The sequence below is a fragment of the Muntiacus reevesi genome, chromosome 7, assembly GCF_963930625.1.
Source record: "Muntiacus reevesi chromosome 7, mMunRee1.1, whole genome shotgun sequence".
Classification (NCBI taxonomy): Eukaryota; Metazoa; Chordata; class Mammalia; order Artiodactyla; family Cervidae; genus Muntiacus; species Muntiacus reevesi.
Window position 1 is genome coordinate 73,844,487 of NC_089255.1, and position 22,370 is coordinate 73,866,856.

Genomic DNA, 22,370 nt, shown 5'->3' on the forward strand with positions numbered 1-22,370 from the left:
CCTCCGAGAGCCCAGTTTCAGGCTCAGGACAGCCAGGGAGGCCCTATGGTGAAGGAGCCTTTTGGGCCTGCTAGTGGGTGCCTGGAGACCGGGTAAAACTAGGTGTAATCTGGCTTCAGAGGAAGTTCCAGGGAGGGCCCTAAACAGCCTCAACCAATTTTGTGATGTTGGGTGACCTCAAGTCAGAGGAGAATGAAAACTGGGCAGGGTCAACTAATTTGTGATATGAAGGAGGTACATCCAGAGTCGCTGGCCACCCCTCTGGGTGTAGGCTGTCTGGGATAAAGACTGGCCTTGTGAACAGGGTCTCTGCTCTGTTCTTATTTTGATGAGCAGTTCTCTGAAGGCAGGGGCTCTGCTGGAGCCATCTTTGTTCCCATAAAGCATGGAGAGCAGTGCATGATGAGCTTGTGCTGGGGTCCCATCCTGAGAACCGTCTGGGCTCCGCGATCTCATCTGCTCTAGTTTTGTTCCATAGAGTTAAAGGAAGAAGGCAGTGGGGGTCAAGCCTAGCCCTGGGTGGACCGTTGCCGCCTGGGAATGCCACCTGAGAGAGAATGGGACTTTTTTTACAGTTCTCTGGCTGGCCTCTGGGGAGGGAAGCCTCCTGGCTTAAGCTCAAGGAATGGATTTTTAAGGACTCTCAAACTCTGTTTCATGCTGAGCAGACCCTGGGGCCGGCCACAGGACTTGAATGAGGTTTCAGTGGGCACAGTGACGACTGCACATGTTACCTTTTGGGAAACAGAATTTGAGGGTTCTAGGGTTGCTCTAGTTGTTGCTGGAATTTGGCTGAGAATGGAGGGAGGGATGCTAGAGGAGTGAAGTCTATTTCGCTATGGTAATGGGATCTCGGGAGGAAAGATGGGTTCTACAGGTACTGGAAGCTCTAAAAAAACTTTGCTCCCCAGGCCACAAGACTATGTGGGTGTATGTTTGTGTGTGTGTATATATACATGTATATATATGTATACATGTATATATATGTATATATATGATTGTGTGCACATATGTGTATAAGTCAGAGATTCTTGAGCAATAGATGGCAAGTGTTTATTGAAAGGAAAAGGGAACCAGTATTCTTGCAGCCTCTGTCTGTCCTGTGCATTGCTGCATCTCCGGTGCTTGCTGCATAGTAGGATTCCAGTAAACATTTGTTGAATAAATAAAACCCTACTGTGTGATGAAACTTTAGGAATTAGAGAAATTTTCACACTCTGCACAAATGTTCTGCTCTTTCCTAGTAGAGTAGAAGATTCTAAGAAGTTGAAGTTGTGGTCAGCACCTGTGGCCCAGGGGCAGGCAGCTCTGTATTCCTCCAGCCTGGACATGTGAAAGGGTGCCTTGGGTCACTGGGACCAGTCCTCCCAGGCCTGCTGAGAGTTTGCCCCTTGCATGTTGTGTCCAAAGTAGAGTATGCTTTTAGTCTTGAAAATAGTTCATCCCATAATATGTCCTGTAACCCCTCTTCTACCGTATTTACAACATGGCCACCCAGTGGCCTTGCTTATTTGCAAGTAGCCAGTAAGGTCTCCAGGTAGACCAGGACTCAAGTTGCTGCATTTTCTTTCACACCAGCTCCCTCAGACCCTGTTTAACTTTTATTCCTACATAAAAGGAATTGTGTCATCCAATTTCCAAGCCCACAACTGAAAGGCAGCAGCAAAGGAAAGAGTGTAAAGAGACCAATGTAGAGAGGAAAAATGACCACAATGCAATTGACAATTGATGGAGTGGATGGAGATCAAGACACTATGGAAAGCAGGCATGAGTGTAAGAGCCAGGGGTCATTATTGATGTAGGGGGAGTGACTTGGCACACCTTGGCCTTTGGGGGCATCATCATTTTGATAATTGTTGCTTTGCTGGTAATTGTGACCCTGAGTCATCAAGCGGAGGTTAAATGATGTTTCCTTGACTATTTAGGAAGGGAGGGAAGGAAGTGTGTAACGTGTTTTTGAAAGATGTCCCGGTCAGATTGACTACAATTTTTGAAGTGTTGACTCTTAGGTAATATCACTAATCTCAACAAGGCATGGTAGGTGGTGATACCCTCAACTACAGGTGAGGAAACTAAATCCACCCACACAAGGTAGGTCACTTTTCTGGGATCTCACCGAAGACTTAGCAGGGATGAGGTCTGAACTTCTAGATGGCTCTGGAGCACATGATCTGAGCTCTACCCCAGACTCTTTGGAAACTGGGCACACTCTTTAAAAATGTGCCTTTTGGATAGCTCTCTCTGCAAGGGTTCCAGCTGGTCAAGTTTTTACTGTGTTACTGTGGAGCCAGGATGGGCCCAAACTTAATTCAGCTCCACCCATAGCAGACTGCCAGTTATCCCAGAGGGTGCTTGCCTCAGTGGAAACAAGGATGCCTTTAATACATTTACATTTTTTAAGCTTCTACCTGAGTACTGCACAACATTTCCGAGGCCAGAAAATGTTAGGGAGGAGCTGCAATTTCAAAAATCCCAAGCCTCTTTCCATCAGGAGCTTTTGTTCCTTTGTTTGGGCTCTGGATGCTGCTGAGGGTGCTGTGCTGGGCAGTCTCCATGCTGGTTGTTCCAGTCTCCAGGGTGGTGGGGCCCGCCCCTGCGTGGGAGCTCCTACTCCTGTCTTCTCACCATCCAGATCTGGCAAATGGTAATTTCCTCCAATTTATTTCTGTCATTTATTGTAGAGGTAGAATGTTAAACAGATGCAGTCAATGCTTGCTTTTTCCTCCTAATTGCTTTCTCTTTCCTCCCTCCTCAGAAGTAACATTCTCTTGAATACAGTGTTTATCACATCCATGCATGTCTTCATACTTTTTACTGTTGTCTGTAAGTAATTTACAGTTTCTTGTTGTTTTGATTTTGACATGTTTAGCATCATGTTGAATCAACATTGTTGTCTAGATTTATCCATGTTGAAATATTTAAATCTAGTTTATTCACTGAACTGTTAACATGGTATCTGTCATTTATTATAGCTTCCTTATGAACAGACTTTTAGATTATTTCCATTTTTCTCACCAGTATCCTGTGTTTATCATCCATGTGTCAATCTTTTCTACCATGTGTGTCAGTGGTAGGATTATGGGGTTATAAATTGTGCTTTTCAAGATACTGCCAAATAGTGTCCCTGCATGATTTGTGAATCAGTATACGTTCTTACCAGAAACACAAGAGCCCCTATTTCACTAACATTTGGATTGTGTCTTGTAATCTAGTAGATGTAATTTTAAAATTATTTTATAAACTGTTCCTTAAAATTAGCACTTTTGATTGAAGATAGGGATGAGCGTTTTTCATGTTTATTGCCTATCCATGTTTATAATTCTGTGAGGTTTTGCCTTTTGCATTAAAAAAAAAATTAAACCAAGTAATACATCCGCATGATTCAAGCCCCAGAATGTTGTGTGGTGATAAGTCCCTTTGTTTCCTTGCTTCTAGTTCCCCACGCTTTGACAAGTTACAGGTTCTCGGTACTTTTGCAGAGTTTTAGTTGCCGTTTTCTTGCTGATTTTTAGGAATTAAAAAAAAAAATCTATGTATATGTGTTAAATGAAACAAAGTGATCGTGTTAGTTGCTCAGTCTTGTCCCGACTCTTTGTGGCTCTATGAACTGTAACCCATCAGTCTCCTCTGTCCATGGGATTCTTCAGTCAAGAATACTGGAGTGGGTTTCCATTTCCTCCTTGAGGGGATCTTTCCGACCCAGATATTGAACCTGGTTTTCCTGCATTGCAGGCAGATTCATAATCTCTTGTGGGTTTTATTCATTACATATAGCTCTGGATTGTTTTAACTTTATTAAAGTTATTTTTCATAGGGAAATTTAAATTTTAATGTCACATTTGCCAGTCTTTTGTTCATATCAAGAAATCTTTTCCTACCCTGATTTTTATTAAATGGGTTCTTAAAAAATCTTTTTTTATTTAAAGTTTTTTTTTTTTTTTAACTGCACTGAGTCTTTGTTGTAGTATGTGTGCTCTTCGTTGTAGCTCCAGGTCTTCTTACTCTTTTAAGATATAATTTTATTTATATATTTTTGGCCATGCTATGTCTTCATGCTGCGCGGGCTTTTCTCTAGTTGTGGTGAGTAGCGGCTGCTCTGCAGCTGCGGTGTGCAGGCTTCTCAATGATGTGTCTCTTGAGCACACAGGCTCAGTAGTTGCAAGCATGTGGACTCCGCAATTGTGGCTCCTGGGCTCTAGAGCACGGGCTCAATAGTCGTCGCCCACGGGCTTTGCTGCTCCTCGGTATGCGGGACCTTCCTGGATCAGAGATTGAACCCTTGTCTCCTGCACTGGCAGGAGGATTCTTTACCACTGAGCCACCAGGAAAGCCCTCGAAGGCCTGAATTGGAAGGTAGATTCTTAACCACAGACCACCAGGGAAGCCCCTTCCTATTCTGATTCTATAGAAAATATAGTGTGTGTATATTATATATATATATATATATATATATATATATATATATATATATATTTAATTTTGCTTCTACTCTTAACATTTTAAATTCATCTAGAGTGTATTTTCTGTATGTGACAATGGTTCTTCTCTCTGGTTACATATTAAAACCTCATGAGGAGCTTTTTAAAATAGTACTATTGTCTGAGCTTCATTTCAGATCAGCCCAATAAAATGAAAATACCTTGGGGTAGGGCCCAGGCATGGTTATGAAATGGCCCAGGTAACTTTTGTGTTCAGCCAAGGTTGAGAACCACTCAGCCTTGTAAGATGGAACTGATTTTATTTTTTCCAGAGAAATAGCCAGTTTTCCCAGTGCTAGTTATTAAGCAGTCTATACTTTTCCTGTTGACTTTTTACTTTTTAAGAGTTGATTTGATAGCTTTATCGAGATATATTTCCCATATCTTAAAATCTACCCATTTTTTAGTATATATGCACAGAATTGTATTACCATCCTTGCTATCTAATCTTTTCTTTCTTTTTTTTTTTTTTTTCTCTTTTGGCCCTGCCGCTCAGCTTGTGGGATCCTAGTTCTCTACCAGGGATCAAATCCAGGCCCTCGGCAGTGAGGGTGCAGAGTCCTAACCACTGGACCACCAGGGGATCCCCTCTGCTGTCTAATCGTGTGTGCCAGTGGCCTCAGTCATGTCCACCTCTTTTGAGACACTGTGGACTGTAGCCCACCAGGATCTTCTGTCCATGGGATTTTCCAGGCAAGAATACTGCAGTGGGTTGCCATGCCCTTCTCCAGGGGATCCTTCTGACCCAGGGATCAAAATCAAGTCTTTTAAGTCTCTTGCATTGACAGGCAGGTTCTTTACCATTGGTACCAACTGGGAAGCCATCTAAACCATTTTTATTATCACAGTTTATTAAAAGAAACTGTACTTTTTGCAATCATTTCCCCTATCCACTAGCCCCAGGCAATCACTAGTCTACTTTTATCTTTCTAGATTTGCCTGTTCTGGATCTTTTACATAAATGAGTTCATACAATATATCGTTCTGTTGACTAGCCTTTTCATTTAACATAATATTTTCAAGAGTCATCCATGTTGTGGCAGGTTATCAGTTCTTCATTCTTTTTCATTCCATTATATGGATTTACTACATTTTGTTTATACATTCATCAGTTGATAGACATTTGAGCTGTTTCCACTTTTTTTGTATTATAAATAATATTGCTATGAACAATTGTGTACAACTTTTTGTACGCAGCATATAGATCTCCTAGCTTCTATATGACCTACTGGGAGATGATTATTTATAAGTTAACTTTTTGAGGAATTGTTAAATTGTTTTCTAAGTAGGCTACACCATTTCTTACCAGCAATATATGAGTTCTAATTTCTGTTTATCCTCACCAACACTTGTTATTGAACATGGCTTTGATTTTAGCCATCTTAGAGTGAGTATGAAATAGATTTAATCGTGATTTTGATTTGCATTTTCCTAATGACTAATGATGTTGAGCATTTTTTTGTGTGTGCTTATTGACCATTTGTATATTTTTTTGGAGAAATATCTATTCAAATTGTTGCCTATTTTAAAATTGGGTTATTTTATTGTTGTTGTAAGGGTTCTTTATATAGTCTGGATACAAGTCTATTATCAGGTTTACAAATGTTTTCTCCCATTCTGTGATTTATCTTTTCACTCTCTTTTAAAAATTTTTCAAAAATGATGTGTAATTGATATATTATTTAATTCCAGATGTACAACCTAATGATTCAATATTTGTATACATTGTAACATGATCTAGTCTACTTTCTTTTCATTTTCTTTATAGTGCCTTTGAAACATAAGTTTTAAATCTTGATGAAGTCCAATTTATCTATTTTTTTGTTTTGTTGCTTGTACTTTTCCTATTGTATCTAAGAAACCACTGCTTGCCCAAGTTCACAAAAATTTACCTCTATATTTTCTTTTAGGAGTTTTATAGTTTTAGCTTTTACATTTAGGTCTGTGATCCATTTTGACCTAATTTTTGTGCATGATATGAACTAGATATTCATTCTTATGCATGTGAATATAGCTGTGCTAACATTGTTGAAAAGACTATTCTTTCCCTATTGAATAGTTTTGGTACCCTTAATGAAAATCAATTGACTATAAATGTGAAGTTTTATTTCTGTACTCTCGGTTCTGTCGCATTAATCTATATGTCAGTACAGTCTTGATAACTATAGCTTTGTAATCAGTTTTGAAGTTGGGAACTGTGAGTCTTCCAACTTTGTTCTTTTTCAAGATTGTTTTAGCTATTCTGGCTCCCTTGCTTTTCCATACAAATTTTATGATCATCTTGTCAATTTCTACAAAAATGCCAGCTAGAATTTTGAAATAGATTGCATTGAGTCTGTAGATCAATTTACTGGGTATCGCTAACTTTAAGAGTGTTAAGTGTTCTGATCCATGAACATGGGATGTCTTTCCATTTATTCAGGTCTTCAGTTCCTTTCAAGTGTTTTGTAGCTTCCCATAAACAATTCTTACATTCCTTTTGTTAAATATATTCCAAAGTTTTCAGTGCTTTGTGAAGCTGTTATAAATGGGATTGTTTTGCTTCTTGGGGGGAGAGGGTAAGCCACTCAATTTGCAGGATCCTAGTTCTCCCATTAGGGGTTAAACCCATTACCTTGGTAGGGAAAGTGTAGAGTACCAATCACTGGACCGCCAGGGCATTTCCCTTCATTGCATTTTGGATTGTGTGCTACTAGTATATAGGAATGCAATTGATTTTTGTGTATTGCTCTTGTATCCTTCCATCTTACTAGACTCTTTCGTTAGTGGAGTCCACTAATTGTTTCATTGTGAATTTCTTAAGATTTTCTATATATATAAGATCATGTCATCTATGAATTTAGTTCAGTTGCTCAGTCGTCTCCGACTCTTTGCAACCCCATGGACTATAGCACACCAGGCCTCCCTGTCCATCACCAACTCCTGGAGCTTACTCAAACTCATGTCCATAGAGTCGGTGATGCCATCCAACCATCTCATCCTCTGTTGTTGCCTTTTCCTCCTGCCTTCAGTCTTTCCCAGCATCAGGGTCTTTTCTAATGAGTCAGTTTTTCTCATCAGGTTGCCAGGGTATTGGAGTTTCAGCTTCAGCATCAGTCCTTCCAATGAATATTCAGGACTGATTTCCTTTAGGATGGACTGGTTGGATCTCCTTTCAGTCCAAGGGACTCTCAAGAATCTTCTCCAGCACCACAGTTCAAAAGCATCAATTCTTCAGCACTCAGCTTTCTTTATAGTCCAACTCTCATATCCATCCATACATGACTACTGGAAAAAACATAGCTTTGACTAGACGGGTCTTTGTTGGCAAAGTAATGTCTCAATGTCTCTGCTTTTTAACATTCTATCTAGGTCATAACTTTTCTTCCAAGGAGCAAGTTCTTTTAATTTCATGGCTGCAGTCACCATCTGCAGTGATTTTGGAGCCCCCCAAAATAAAGTCTCTCACTGTTGCCATTGTTTCCCCATCTATTTGCCATGAAGTGATGGGACTGGATGCCATGATCTTAGTTTTTTGAATGTTGAGTTTTAAGCCAACTAGAAATACTTTTACTTCTTCCTTTTCAATCTGAGTGTCTTTCATATCTTTTTCTTGCTTAATTTTCCTGGCTAGAACTCCAGTACAGTGTTGAATAGAAGTGTCATGAGGGGAAATTCTTGTCTTATTCCTAATCTTAGGGGGAAAACATTCCTTCTTTTTCCATTGAGATGAAGTATCTGTGGGGTTTTTTGTATCTTCTTTATAAGACTGGGAATGTTCCCTTCTATTCCTAGCTTGTGTGGTGTTTTTATCATGAAAGGGTGTCAGATTTTGTCAAATGTTTTTTTCTGGGTCTATTAAGGTGACCAGATGATTTTTGTATTTTATTCTATTAATATTAAAATTATATTAATTTATTTTTGGTTTTGAATGTTAACCCAGTCCTGTATTTCTGGGATAGATTCACATGGTCATTGTGTATATTCCTTTTTATATGTTGCTGGATTCAGTTTGTTAATATATTGTTGAGGGTTTTTATAGCCACATTTATAAGGGATGCTGGCCTGTAGCTTTTTTTTCCCTTGTGATATTTTGTTTGGTCTTTTATCAGGTCTCATAGAATGAGTAGGAAGTGTTCTTTCCTCTTCTGATTTTTGGAAGAGTTTGTGAAGAATTGCTGTTAATTCTTTAAATGTTTGGTAAATTCATCAGTGAAGCCATTGAGTCCTGGGCTTTTCTTTATTGGAAGTTTAAAAATTATTAATTCAGACTCTTTGCTTGTTAACAGATCTCTTCAGATTTTCTGTTCCTTCCCAAATCCTCAATTCTAGGAATTTGTCTAGGAATGGCATCAAAGTTATCTAATTCATTAGCATATATTTGTTCATAGTATTTCCTTATAATCCTTTAAGATGTTCTTTTTGTCTTTGATAATCTGCATTTATACTATATATGATAGGTCTAAATGTGGACTTTTAAAAATTTTAACTTAGTTGTGCTTTCAATATGAGGACAGATGTCGATATATTCAGTTCTGGAAAATTCATGTACATTCTGTCTTTGAAAATTGCCTCTCCCTTAATTCTTTTCCTTTTCTTTCTCTGGAACTCTTTGGATCTTTTCTCTCTCTTTTATTTTTTTAAAGATTTATTTATTTACTTTTTTAAAAGTTTTGGTTGTCCTGAGTCTTCATTGCTGCACACAGGCTTTCTCTAGATGCGGAGAGCAGGGGCTTCTCATTTCGAAGTATGGGCTCTAGGTGTGTGGGCTTCAGTAGATGGGCTTAGTTGCTCCGTGGCATGTGGGGTCCTCCCAGACCAGGGATCGAACCCATGTGCCCTGCATTGGCAGGCAGATTCTTAACCACTAGACCACCGGGGAAGCCCTGGACCTTGTCTCTTAATGTTCATATTTTCTATCTTACTCTTTGCATCTACTTCAGGATAATTTCCTCAGTTTTTTTTTTTCCCCATTTCACTAATTCTTTCTTTAGCTGTATTTAGTTTTCTGTTTAACTTACATTGGGTTTAACATGTCAATATTCTATACAATTAACCTTTGAAAAATCTGGATATGAAATGTGTGGGTTCAGTTATATGTGGATTTTTTCAATAAATATGTACTGTAGGCTCAGTACACGGGGCTCAGTAGTAAAGAATCTGCCTGCCAATACAGGACGTGCGTATTTGATTCCTGCGTCGGGAAGATCCCCTGGAGAAGAAAATAGCAATCTATTCTAGTATTCTTATCTGGGAAATCCCATGGACAGAGGAACCTGGCCGGCTCAGGGAGTCTCAAAAGAGTCGGATACAGCAACTAAACAGTAACAACAGTACCACGCAATCTGCAGCTTGTTGAATCTGCAGATGAGAAATCATGGATACAGAGGTCTGGGTTTAAAGTTATACATGGCTTTCTACTGCCCCGAAGCCCCATATTGTTCAAAGGTCAACTATTTTATTTCCATTTAGTACTTTTTCAAAGTCTTTTTCAGATTTTTCTTTTATTCCTAGTTTTTGGAGTATCAATTTCTTTCATCTTCTGACTTGCTTGTCATGGTTTGTTTTATTGTGTGGTTAGTAATTTTTATACTGAGAAATAGTGGAATGCTTAAAAGCATCAGAAGTCTGCACTTACTATGATGATGGGCTTCCCTTGTGGCTCAGCTGGTAAAGAATCCGCCTGCAATGTGGGCGACCTGGGATTGATCCCTGGGTTGGGAAGATCCCCTGGAGAAGGGAAAGGCTGCCCATTCCAGAATTCTGGCCTGGAGAATTCCATGGACTGTATAGTCCATGGGGTCGCAAAGAGTTGGACACGACTGAGTGACTTTCACTTTTACTTTACTATGATGATGAGGTCTAGGACATACCAAATATGCGGGTGGGGGGCTGAGGTGGGACAGAGGAAAAGATTGGCAGAGGAACTTTGTATGTCTGGCTGCTTCCTCTCATATAGGTCTCTGCCAAGAGTCACCTTTACAGAGCCTCCCCAGGCCTCCCTAACTAACACTGTCCACCCCCATACTGCCTTTTCAAATTTCTCTTCTTCATCTTTTTCATAACACTTAACACTGTCCAGGAATATATTAGATATTTGTCTGCCTTTTGTGACCGTCTTCCATATTGGAGTGTAAGCTCTATAATAGTAAGGATTTGTCTTATTCACTGCTGTGTCCCCAGCACCTGGCGTGTGGTTTATATTGTCAACAAATATGAGTGAGTAGTCCTGTTTTTAGATGGAAGTTATCTGAGCCTTGATGATGCAACTTCCAGCTGGGTTGTGCCTGACCAGGCAGCAGAGAAGAGGTGAACAGTGCCTATCCATCCCTAAACCTTTTTCTGTGACTCCACTGGAGATGTCTCATCCTCCCGTTACAAGAGCCCAGAAAATACCATCCTTCCTGTGTGCTTCAGCTTTCTTCTGGCATGAGTCCTACAGCTGCCAAAATCAGTAGTAGGGACTGGACCATCAGAAACCCTGGGGGAAGAAAATGCACAAAACCCTGGGAAGATCTGGTCCTTAACCTTCAGGAGACTGTGACTTAGTAAAGAAGGCAGCACACACAGAAAACAAGTTAGGACACTTGCCCGTTCCCTGAGTCAGCTGTGTGGATTAGCACTCCTGCTATGAGGTTGCAGTAGAGAAGGCAACCTGTGTGCTGGCCCCTGGGTCACGTGTTGACACAGAAGTGGTTTCTGGAGGCATCAATGGGCAGGTTACGAATTCCCAGCCGACTCCATGTTGGCCTCCTTCTGAGGTTTGCTCCATGCTGTAGAAACTTGTTCTGAGCATAGTGTTACTTGTAAAAGGGCAGAAAGTGCCAGCAGGCATTCCCACAAGGTGGGCAGAGTTGGCACCTTTCCATCCGTCTTTGTCTGTATCTCTTGGCCCCACTGATGTTGGGGTTGAGGATAGTGAGCACCAGAATTCCAGCAAACCCTGGTTTTCCTGCTGCACTGCTTTTGGTGAGCAAATAGCTCTGCCTCACCGGCTTCCCCAGTGGCTTAGCGGTAAAGAATCCACCTGCAATGCAGGAGACTCAGGTACGATCCCCTGGAGAAGGGGATGGCAACCCACTCCAGTATTCTTGCCTGGAGAATCCATCCCATGGACAGAGGAACCTGGCCGGCTACAGTCCATGGGGTTGCAAAGAGTCAGACATGACTGAAGCAACTCAGCACACACACAGTTGTGGCAGGGAGACTTCAGAGAATGTGTTTATTACCACATTGCCTGCTATTGATGTTATTCCAGCCCAGCATCTTGGGAGCCACTTGTGCCTCAGTGTCCTGATCTGTAAAACAGGGAAATAATTCCCAACCGCCGCTGGTCATCCCTCCCCTCTGTCTCTGGCTGTTGTAAGGGTTAATATCCTCAGGCTTTGAGGGCCTGAGGTGGGGGAGGAGCCGCATAAATGGGTTATTGTTGTGCTGGTGAATGCTCCGGCTTTGTTCAAGTGTCTTCACTATTTGACTTCCTGCAGTGTCCCCAGACTTGTATTGCTGGAGACACTTGCGCGTCCTCAGCGGTTGGTGGCGCTCACCTAGCCCGGCTGTGACCTGGGTCTTCACCCAGTGGGGACCTGCTGAGTTGGGGTGGGAAGCTCCATTTCCTCTGTTAGGGGCCCCCCGGGCATCAGGAATGAAAGAAATGCAGAAAGTATGACCCACACGCGCAACTGATTCTGAATAGGACGTTTATTGAAGAGGTTTTGCAGGAGGCGGCGGGCGCTTTAATTCCCGAGGCTGTTGGTGGCAGCTCCCTGCTCGCCCCAAGCCTGTTAACTGCTCGGCTGCCGGGGCCGAATGCGGCTCCCGGGCCCCACGCGGCCCTCTTGGTGCTCAGATGGGAGCCCTTTTGAGGAAAGCGGTAGGTACCCGGCTGGCCAGGCCAGGGGGTGCGAATGGGGCAGGAGCAGAACTAGCAAAGGCCTCCGAGTCTTGCCAGACTCTGCCATGAAACCCGGCTGGCCACTGGCTTTGGGGCGAGAGGTAAATTTCTCCCTTGGGCCTTCAGAAACTGAGGACAGGTTGAATTGGTCCCTTTTCAAAATCCTGCCCAGGCTTCTTCCAGGGGATGTGTCCATCGAGGCCGGGCGAGGGCGAGAATCCCGTGTTCCTCTTCAAGTTACTGCACATGGTTCTGCAAGGGGCTTTGGAGGGTCTTCTGATCTCTGAACACTCGGAGTTGGGCGATTAGGGAAGGGACTGTTTGTCGAGGGACCCAGCACACCCTGGGAAAAGCAGAGTTAATCAATCTCCCACTTCTTTACGGAAGTTTCCTTTTCCCAGAATCCACAGAGGGTGGTTATTTTAGATAAAATCTAGGGGTGGTGGCAGGTTGGGCAGGTGGAAGGATGTTGTCCCCGACCCTGCCTCTTCCCCTGGTGGACACCGCCAGGCTGGGGCCGTGTCCACCGCTCCGAGAGCTCTGGGCTGCAGAAGCCAGGAGGTCGGGAGCAGGTTGCTGCCTTGCCCTGCCTTGAGCTTCAGTCCTGAATCAAGGCCTGGCTTTTCCAGGAACAGGACTGCTACCTGGGCCATGCCCATGTGGACCTGCCTGCCCCAGAACCTAGGGTTTGGTGACAGCTGCCCCCTCTGCATGTGTAATCGCTTAGCTGAGGGAGAAAGCTGCTTTCCTCCCACCTGGAAACTGGTTGGATGAGTTTCTCGGGCCTCCCTGGTGGAGGCCCCTTAGAAGGGAAGGCAGGGATCTGGGGTGGGGTGGGGGCGGGTGCTGTGGGGTGCAGAGGGGCCTCCCGGGCTCTGGGGTAGGGAACCCTGAGGGACAGGGTCATGCAGGAGGCCCTGCTCTCTGAAGGGCCGGTTTCCTTTGAGAATTGACATTGTTGTGTGAGTCTGTAAGCCAGGCCTGGGGAAATCTACTTTCCTAAGTTGTCTGGGTCAGGTGCCGGGACCAGGGTCGGCATCCACAGCAATGAGGGGGCGTTGCTTGGAGCTCTTGCTGTTGTGCCTGAGGGCCAGGAGGATCAGAGTGTGTGACTGATGGCAGCAGTTCATAATGGGGGGCGGGGGGCTGCTGTTGCTTGGAATTGAAGACCAACTTGTGTTTGGGGGAGCCTCCCTAGTTCTGATTTGCTTGGGGAGGGAATTTGGGGAAGGGAAAAACCCTCAGGTGGTAACACTGACTGCCCCCGCCCCCCCCCCCCCCCCGCCCCCACACAATGCCCCCAGCTGGGACCTGCTGTTCTGGAATCCCAGGGGAAGAGTCCCTTCTAGTTAAGCCCTGGCATCTCAGTTTCTAGACTTGGCATTTGCCCCCCTGCTTTTAGAAACATCTCGTATCTGGGTAGTTTCATATCTCCACATTTATTGGGGGCCTTGCTTCCTCCCACTTCACAGGGGTTGGGATAGATGTCATTCTTCTTCCTAGCACATTCTCCCCATCTCTTTCTCTCCTTCGTGGTCCAGGTCCTCTGGGGACTCCACTGTCCCGTGCTGCCACCCTTGTACCAGATGCCCTTAGGGCTCTTCCTTACCTGGCAGAAGCTTTGTCATCATTTAAGACTCAGCAAAAATCTCACTCTTTTAAAGCTGCCTGGGTCCCCCAGGTGGCACTTTCTGCTTCTTCCATCAGCAGAGTTTACGTGCACTTCTGTGTCAGCGCTTGAGGCACTGCTTTGTGGATAATCTGTTGATATGTCTATTTTTTAAAAACTATTATTATTAGTAGTAGTATTTTTTGGCCGCACAGCATGACTTGTGGGATTTTAGTTCCCCAACCAGGGATCGGAAGCTGTGCCTCCTGCAGTGGAAGCACCGAATTTTAACCACGGGACTGCTGGGGAAGTCCTCGCTTCCTTTTGTCATTGATGTGCTTGTCTGGTTTCTCCTGATACAGTATTTGTTCTCCAGAGCGGGTTCTGTGTGTGATTCATCTTTGTGTCAACCCACAAGGCTGCCACAGTCTTTGTGCAAAGTGGGTGCTTGAATATACTTGAGCAGTGAATTCTGAAGCTCATGACTTGGGAAGGGCCGTTAGTCTTATCCCTAAATGAGTGGGTCGACCTTGCGGTACAGATGGCTCACTGCCCTGCTCCCTGCCGTCCAGCAAGTTAGGAGTAGAACTAATGTTGGTTTTGAGCCATGCTGGCTGGAGTACCAGGTCTATTCTTCTGCCTTCCCCTCTTGGATAGTCCCTGTGACTTAGGAAATGGGCAAACACTGGGGCTTTTCCCTCTATGTCCTGGCTCTCTCATCTGTCTACCTTGGAGTTGGATTACATTTTTTCTTTAAAATCCAAGGACCAGTGTCAAGGATGGTTTCCAATGATCACTTCCCTACCTCACGTCACCTTAAATTCTGTTCCTGCTCAGGCCTGTTGTTCCTCTCCAGCTCTCTCCCTGCGGAACCCAGAGGAATGCGCCCTGCCTGCTACGGCATAGGACTGACTCATTCAAACTTCGTCTTCTGGTTTGACCTTCTGTGTGGCCTGGATATCAGACTCGTTTCTGTTTCCAGCTGAATTGCTTTATATTTGCCCTTAAAAGATCATGGTCCAAATCTGTGTTGGGATCATAGATGATGGATGATCGGCAGGATTGGGGTGAAGTGGGAGGGGAGGGTTAGGTCATGGTGGTACATGATTAAACTTGTATCTTTATTATTGGCTTGAGATATGGGTCTACTTTCTTAGGCACACATCAGAAAAATCTCTTATCCTGATGCTTATGGACAAATAGTAACTCATCCATCCTTCTCATTGCCACCATTTATGAAAGTTATACTGTGTGTCATTTGTTCACATTGCTCTACTTGTATCCTCTTGCTCTTGGAGACCAGCGAAGTTGGTAGTATTGCTGCGCTCATTTTATGGGTAAGGAACTTGAAGTTTGGTTAGGTCCAATGACTTGCCCAAGGCCACCCATAGCTAGTAAAACAGCAACTGGGTTTCAAACCACGTCTGCCTGACTCCAAAGCCTGTGACTCCGTTTACTGCATTTAATCTCTGCTGTCTGGGCTCTCATGCACTGAGGTACTTGCTCATTCTCTCCTTCTCGTCTGAGAACTCAGACCCAGTGGGCCCCTCTGTTCCCAGTTGCTTCCCACTGAGATTCTCCAATGCCTTTGAATCTGATGCAATAGTAAATGCTGCAACTGTTGAAGGTGTGGTTCAAGGTTGGCAACCTCAAAACAAGCATCCCCTATAGTGGGTGTACGGGGAGCAACTAGATTGTTAATTTGTGGGACTGGGTCTCTGAATTTTGCTGATAAGAAGGGTTGGTCCTGTGAGCCTCTAGAGATGGGAGAGATGAGGCCTCTGAGAACACTGGAGGTGTTGGTGATTTCTAGCATGGTCTTCATCCCCTCCATCTTCTGGGGACATTGTGTCTGTGTCATTTTCCTGCTTAGTCACAAGTTGTGACCTCCCCTGGCTATGAGCAATAGCAATTTCCCATCCACAGTAATTGCTCTCCTTTGCCTTCAGTTTCAATGAAACCTCCTGGTGGACTGCTTTTCCTGGGGTAGCTGTAGGGCCATTTTGCTGTAGTCCCTTCTTCAAACTCCAAAGTGGCCTCTTCTTCCAGTTTTTGTGGCTGGTCAATTAATATGTGGCATGGCAGGGCAGCTACGCCTCTGCCATAGGTCCCTCTTTTGGGGCCTAGAGTATGGGGCTGCTGGGGTGAATGGGCAGTCACTGCTCCTGCATGTCTCTTGGTGAATCGGAAACTTGCTGGCAGTGACTAATTGGAAACTCATTAGACAAGGAGGAACTGTCTCAGGTCTTGACTGTGGCCACTGTTTATCTTTCGTCTGACTACTGTGGGAGTGGAGAGGTGCTGAAATTTATTGAACACCTAGTGCACGCATTGCCTTCTGGGGTTGGAAGAAGGCCCAGCCCACTAGGCTTTTACTGTCTAGTCTGGAAGGAGAGCTTGCCCATGAGAACCCTGACCTGTGCTTTATGCAACACTCTGGCTCAGTTGAGTTCAGAGAAGTGCCTGTGCGTTAGTGTTGCCGCTGTTAACACACGCTGCCATCTTAGTGCCTTCGAACAGCACCCGTGCAGACTTCCCTGGTGGCTCAGTGGGAAAGAATCCACCTGCCAATGCAGGAGACACGGGTTCGATCCCTGGTCTGGGATGACCCACATACCATGGAGCAACTAAGACCCTGCACCACAGCTACTGAGCCCGCGTGCTCTAGAGCCTGGGAGCCGCAACTACTGAAGCCTGTGTCCTAGAGCCCCGGCCCTGCAGCGAGAGAGGCCTCCACGATGAGAAGCCCACACCACAACTAGAAAGTAGCCCCTGCTTGCTGCAACTAGAGAAAAGATCACACAGCGACAGAGACCCAGCACAGTGAAAAATAAATGAAACAGCAGACATTTATTATCTTATAGTTCTGGAGGTCAGATGTCAGTCTGGGCCTACAGGGCTATTTTCCTTCTGGAGTCTCCAGGGAAAATTTTGTTTTCTTATCCTTTCCAGCTTCCTGAAGCTGCTTAGATCCCTTGACTTGTGGTCTGTTTCCTCCGTCGATGAAGCCAGCAGCCTAGCAGCGACCAGTTTCTCGCTCTGTCCCTCTGTCTTTGCTGTCACGTCAGCTTCCGACTCCTGCTACTTCCCTCTTGTGAGAACCCTCTGATTATCGCAAACCTACCCACATAATCTAGAACAATATTCCCCATCTCAAGATCCTTAACTTGATCATACCCGCAAAATTTCTTTTGCCATATAAGGTTACCTACATAGATAGGCTCCTTGTATCCAGGGATTAAGATGTAGATTTTCCTGGGGGAGAAGCATTTTCGGCCTGCATCATTGTGTGTGTTGGATGGGTTGGTGATGGTTGGGGAGGCTTTCCTGAGGATGATGATTGGACCACATTTGTGGAGGGAGAGAATGTCTGGGACACCTTGCAGGTTTGAGAAGTAACACGAGCAGATGTTGGGCTTGCGCGTGGTGGAGACAGGGAGGTGTGGGTGAGCGTTACTCCCACTGACATGAGATGCCAGGGGCTTTCCTTCCCTTCCAAGGCCAGGCCGAGGGAGTTTTCTGAGCTTTAGTCTGGAGGCCCAGACTCTGTCCCAGAATTCTGGTGGGAGGGCTCCGTTGGCAACCAGAGTCTTTCCTTCCTAGCAGCTGACTCAGGGACACTTGGTGGCCCCCTGCAATTCTGGGGTGGTGGGAAAAGGAATTCACGAGGGAAAATGAATTCATGAGGGAACAGGAATTTGAGCCAGCTGGCCTGGGTTTGGGTGGCCCAGAAACCCTGGTCACCTGCTCGCACAGCCTCTGTGATAGTCACGTTGCTCACAGGGAACGCAGTCCCTGGAGAGCTTCCCTTGTCCTCTCTGAGGGTGCTGGGGCCCCTGAGTCCCCGGGGAGGGGCAGGAGGGTCGGAGGGAGAGAGGAAAGAGCCAGCCCCTCTCAGGGATGCTCCTTGTCCTCCGGAGAGCCTCGAGGGTGTGGTGAGAGGTGGCCTCTGCCGGTGTGGCCTCACCCACCTCTGCCCACCCTCTGCTGGCCCGGAGAACCGTAGGAATAGGTCCTCAGGAGCTGGGCTTCTGTGGGTCCAGTGCTGGGTGGGACGGAGCTGGGGTGTGTGTGTAGTATACCTGGGCTCCTCTGAAAGTTAAATTGTGTGTGTGTGTGAGTGTGTGTGTGTAGACCCTTGTAACACTGAGCTCTGTGTATGGTGTGTTTGTGTAAGGGCACACCTGGGCTTAGGATCTCGAGGTGCGATCTCTAGAAGTTCTCATGTGTGTGTCTGTGTAGACCCTCGTGATACTGAGCTGTGTGTGTGTGTGTGGGGGGCACACCTGGGCTCAGGATTTCGAGCTGAGATCTCTGGAAGTTCACATTCTGTGTGTGTGTGCGTGTAGACCGTCGTGATACTGAGCTGTTTGTGTGTGTGTGTGTGTGTGTGTGTGTGTGTGTGTGTCTGTAGCACACCTGGGCTCAGGATCTCGAGCTGAGATCTCTGGAAGTTCACATTCTGTGTGTGTAGACCCTCGTGATACTGAGCTGAGTGTGTGTGTGTGTGTATAGCACACAAGGACTCGGATCTCGAGGTGGGATCTCTGGAAGTTCACACTGTGTGTGTGTGTGTGTGTGTGTGTGTGTGTGTGTATGTGTAGACCCTCGTGATACTAAGCTCTGTGTGTGTGCGCGTGTAGCACACCTGGGCTCAGGGTCTCAAGGTGAGATCCCTGGAAGTTCACACTGCTTCCGCCCTGTCTGTCTGGAAGAGCTGTAGCATTTCTCTGTGTCTCCCTCTGGTACCTTATGGATGAGCAGATCCTGACAGTGCAGTGAGGGGAAGATGACAGGCTGTGGCTGCCCGGGTTGAAGAACCTCTGGAATACCCAGCAGGTGTTGGGAGTCAGGAGATGAGAGAAGGTGGGGAAGGAGGGCTGTGCCGCCTGCGGTCCCCAGGGAGGGAGGGCCTCGGCCCACACGCAGGTACCAGGTGACTGCTCCCCTTCACTCCCGGGGCCACTGGACTTTGGAGCAGTTGCCCTTGGAGGAGCCCCTCAGTCGCTCCATCTGCCTCCAGAGCAGGTGTGGCATGTCGGTCTTCCGTCTCCCGGGTGTGGGGCGAAGGGTAGTAGGTGAAAGGATGATGTCAGCCGCCTCCACACCTGGACCCAGCCTTTCTGAATCAAAATGTTTTTCTGGAGTGTCTCCGAGCGCTGGCCGGCACAGCTTCCTCCTCATCTCAAGCCTTCTCTGCCTACTGGCCCCTGAGGGAGGGCTGAAAGGGAGTGTTACTGAGTCCTGGGGAGTCCCCAGGACTAGAGAAGCAGAGGTTCTCCAGAAGATTCCATCCAGGTGAGCGTCCCCATGGGACCCTTCTTTCTGAAGCTGGAGTGGAGTTGGGGAGCAGGGTCCTACTGCCTTATTGACAAGATGCCTGAGGATAGAACATGGGGGCTCTGGTGGGTTTGGCTGGTCATTTTTTTCTGTTGGAGGCAGAAGGCTGGGTCAGATCGGGGACACAGAGCTGAGGCCTCGCAGGGAGGAGAAGGATGTGGAACCTGGTCCCAGTCAGCCGTCCTGGGGAACTCAGAGGCCTGCTGCAGCATGCCTGCCTGCCTGCCTGGGGATGTTCAGGGAAGGTCCCCGGGAGGTGTGAGCAGAGGAAGGGTGTGGATTAGGTTTAAATTTAGAGAAAGTTAAAAAGAAAAGAAAAGAAAAACTGATCTCCCTTTCTCTCCTGCACCCAAACTCTTAAAGGTGCATGTCTGAGCAGCTTATGGGGCCGATCAGAAAGGTCTCGGGGACCCTATCACAGAGGACTTCTCAGGTGTGGGAGATACAGTGTTTTCCAGAAGATTGACTCACTGACTGATGATTGATTGGATTGATTCCTGTTAAAAGATGGAAGAGGTCAGTGAGGAGGGATATTTAGGGAACTGGAGACCAGGGTGATACGGTGGGCTGTGGCTTGGGCTTTGGCTGCTGTCTGTCACCTTCTCTAGGCACCCACTGCCCCAGCAGACAGTGTCTTCCAAGATGAGTTTAAAGACCCCTGAGTTCCAATCTTGGCCTTGGGGTGAATCTTGCCATATGGGGTGATGTGATGGTCTGTGGAGAGGCGGGAAAGGTTGCCTCTACCCAGGAGCCCTTCCGTAGGCAGGTGCTTCCACTGTCTCTGTGGGGGCCTGAATGCCACTACAGAGAGGTGTGTGTGCGCTCACTTGCTCAGTCGTGTCCAACTCTGCGATCTCGTGGACTGTAGCCTGCCAGGCTCCTCTGTCCATGGAATTTTCCAGGCAGGAACACTACAGAAGGGTGGGGATTGGGTTTTTAGAAGCAGAGGGCCCTCACCCTGGGTGTGATCTCTCTTTTCCCTCACTATCTGATGGTGTCTGCTAACAGTCCCACCTGGACTCTGCCTGAGCTGCTCTGACGTCTCCATTTGCTCTTTACCCTTCCTTTCTGGGTTTCTGTATTCTTTTCCAGCAAGTCCTCTTGCCCAGGGGAGAGAACGAGAGCCTTGTGAACCTGGGTCTCCTGGTCACTGCAGGGCTTCTCCTATCATCCGAGGAGTTACAATCTGATCCTCGTGCCCTCCTGCTGCTTCCCTTCTCTAGGACCTGCAGTCCGTTGACCAGGAGTATGTATTTTTCTGTGTTGTTCCAAGGAAAAGGTAAATGGGCAAAGGTCACATAGTAGGAGGTCTAGAAATAGCCTTAAAGAATCTTAATTCTCAATTCTTTTTTTTTTTTTACCTCCTTTGGCCTTTGTGAGGGAAGTAAAATATTAAAAGCCATGACCTTTATGTCTTAACATGTCCCCCATGGTTTGTGCTGAGGCAAAGCCATGGCATCTAGGGCTGTGACTAATCCTTTGCTGGGGTTCTAGCTGGTGTGAAATCCATCAGGGAGGCAGCCAGCAGTGGGCAGGGGCAGAAGAGCACTCACACTGAAGCCTGAGTACCTGAGTCCAGATTCAGGCTCTACCGCATGCCCTTTCTGTGGCCTCAGTTTCTGCATCTGTAAAATGGGGATAATAATAGTACTGACCTCATAGAGTTGTTATGAGGTAAAAGCGTCATTATGTTTACAGCACTTGGACCATTTTTAGCTGTTAGTCATTATGCTTTCTTTTAACCCCAGGAGGATTTGGGCATGGGCGCTATGAAAATATGAGCTTGGTTTGCAGGTAGATGGCTGTGTGCAGTCAGAGAAAATTTCTCCCAAGTAGAAAAGATGCGTTAGTTCCTGGGCTTTTCAACGTGCACGGGGACCCTATGGTGATGGAGTTCCTAATGAGTGACCTCGAAGATACCCTTTAGAGAGAAATCTCTTGAGAGGCTGTGTGTGGGGTGGAGGTGGGGGGCTGTGACTAATCCTTCACTTTGAGGCCATGACCTGGTCAGCTGTGAAGTCCATTAGAGACTTGGGCCTTTTCCGCTTAGCATCCCCATAGGGGCTGACTGACCCCAGGTTTCATCTGGGAAAGGTCTTAGGCCATAAGTCCCTACCGTTTTGTTCCAGCTGGAATTGACAGCCCTCAGGGGCTTCAGGGGAGATGGGGGTGGCGGGGGGGGGGTGGTGTGCCTGATGGTGCACTTGCTTTGAAGGACACATTTCCTGACGCACTGCATATATTCAATATAGGTTCGCTGAATTAAATGAAACACAAAACAGTGTCATATATAATGGTGCATGGACAGATGAATACTCACTGCTGAGATACACAGATTTTTAAGTCACAAGAGGGTCAATCACTTCACAGAGGCTGTTCAGCAAGTCCCACCGGGCCTGGGGTTAAGGGCTGGGGCGGAGTTCGGGTCTCTTTCTTTCTTTGTCTGAAATGACAGGCCACCGGTGGGTAGAAATGACTAGCTGGTTCATCTTAAAGGCTCTTAAAGGAGAAAGCAGCAGTGCTGTGTTTCCCAGGGGCTCTCCTGAGATGCTCGGTTTCGCCAAGGTGATCCTGTTAATTAATCCTTTGACTGCATCTGGAAGGAGGGAGCAGTCAGGATTGGCCCCAGTGCTGCCGCGGTGTCCTCATCTGCAAGACGAGAGGCTCACGTGGAGGGAATCCCCTCGCCTAGCTGAGACATGCAGTGGGAAATTGCTGTGCTTGGGAGGGTCCTCGCTGGGCTAGCATGCATGGCAAACAGGTCTCCATGCTCCTGACTTTAGCTTGGTAGTCATACTGGTTCATCTGCCATCATTATCCGTTTGCCATTTGCGGATCACTTTCTAAGGTCCCTGCCCTTAGGTCACTGCCTAGAGCTGGGAGTCTTACACAATGAGTGCTACAAAAGGGATGACCCTGGGGTGCTATAAGAGAACACAGAGGGGGCCCCCAGTTTTGGTTTCTGGGCGTATCTGGCTTCTCACAGACCCAAGGGTTGGTATAAGTGACACAGGCTAGGGGTATGGCGTGGGTGTTGGGGAGGAAGTAATGGCCAGGTAGCAGGAACACT

At 46.3% G+C, this 22,370-nt stretch overlaps 1 protein-coding gene across 4 annotated transcripts in view; it reads left to right on the plus strand.

Moving 5' to 3' along the window:
• The window catches only part of PLEKHG3 (pleckstrin homology and RhoGEF domain containing G3), a 42,969-nt gene that overhangs the window by 4,110 nt on the left and 16,489 nt on the right, over nt 1–22,370 (plus strand). The window contains exons 1-2 of one of the 4 annotated variants that reach the window (XM_065940618.1): nt 19,039–19,258; nt 19,664–19,816. The exons of 1 other annotated variant lie outside the window; for it this stretch is intronic. In XM_065940618.1, the coding sequence (XP_065796690.1) occupies nt 19,808–19,816 (9 nt within the window). In that variant the 5' untranslated portion in view covers nt 19,039–19,258; nt 19,664–19,807. Of the gene's footprint in view, nt 1–19,038; nt 19,259–19,663; nt 19,817–22,370 lie in introns of those variants that run through there. 2 more of the 4 variants (XM_065940620.1, XM_065940621.1) reach the window with 2 other exon arrangements.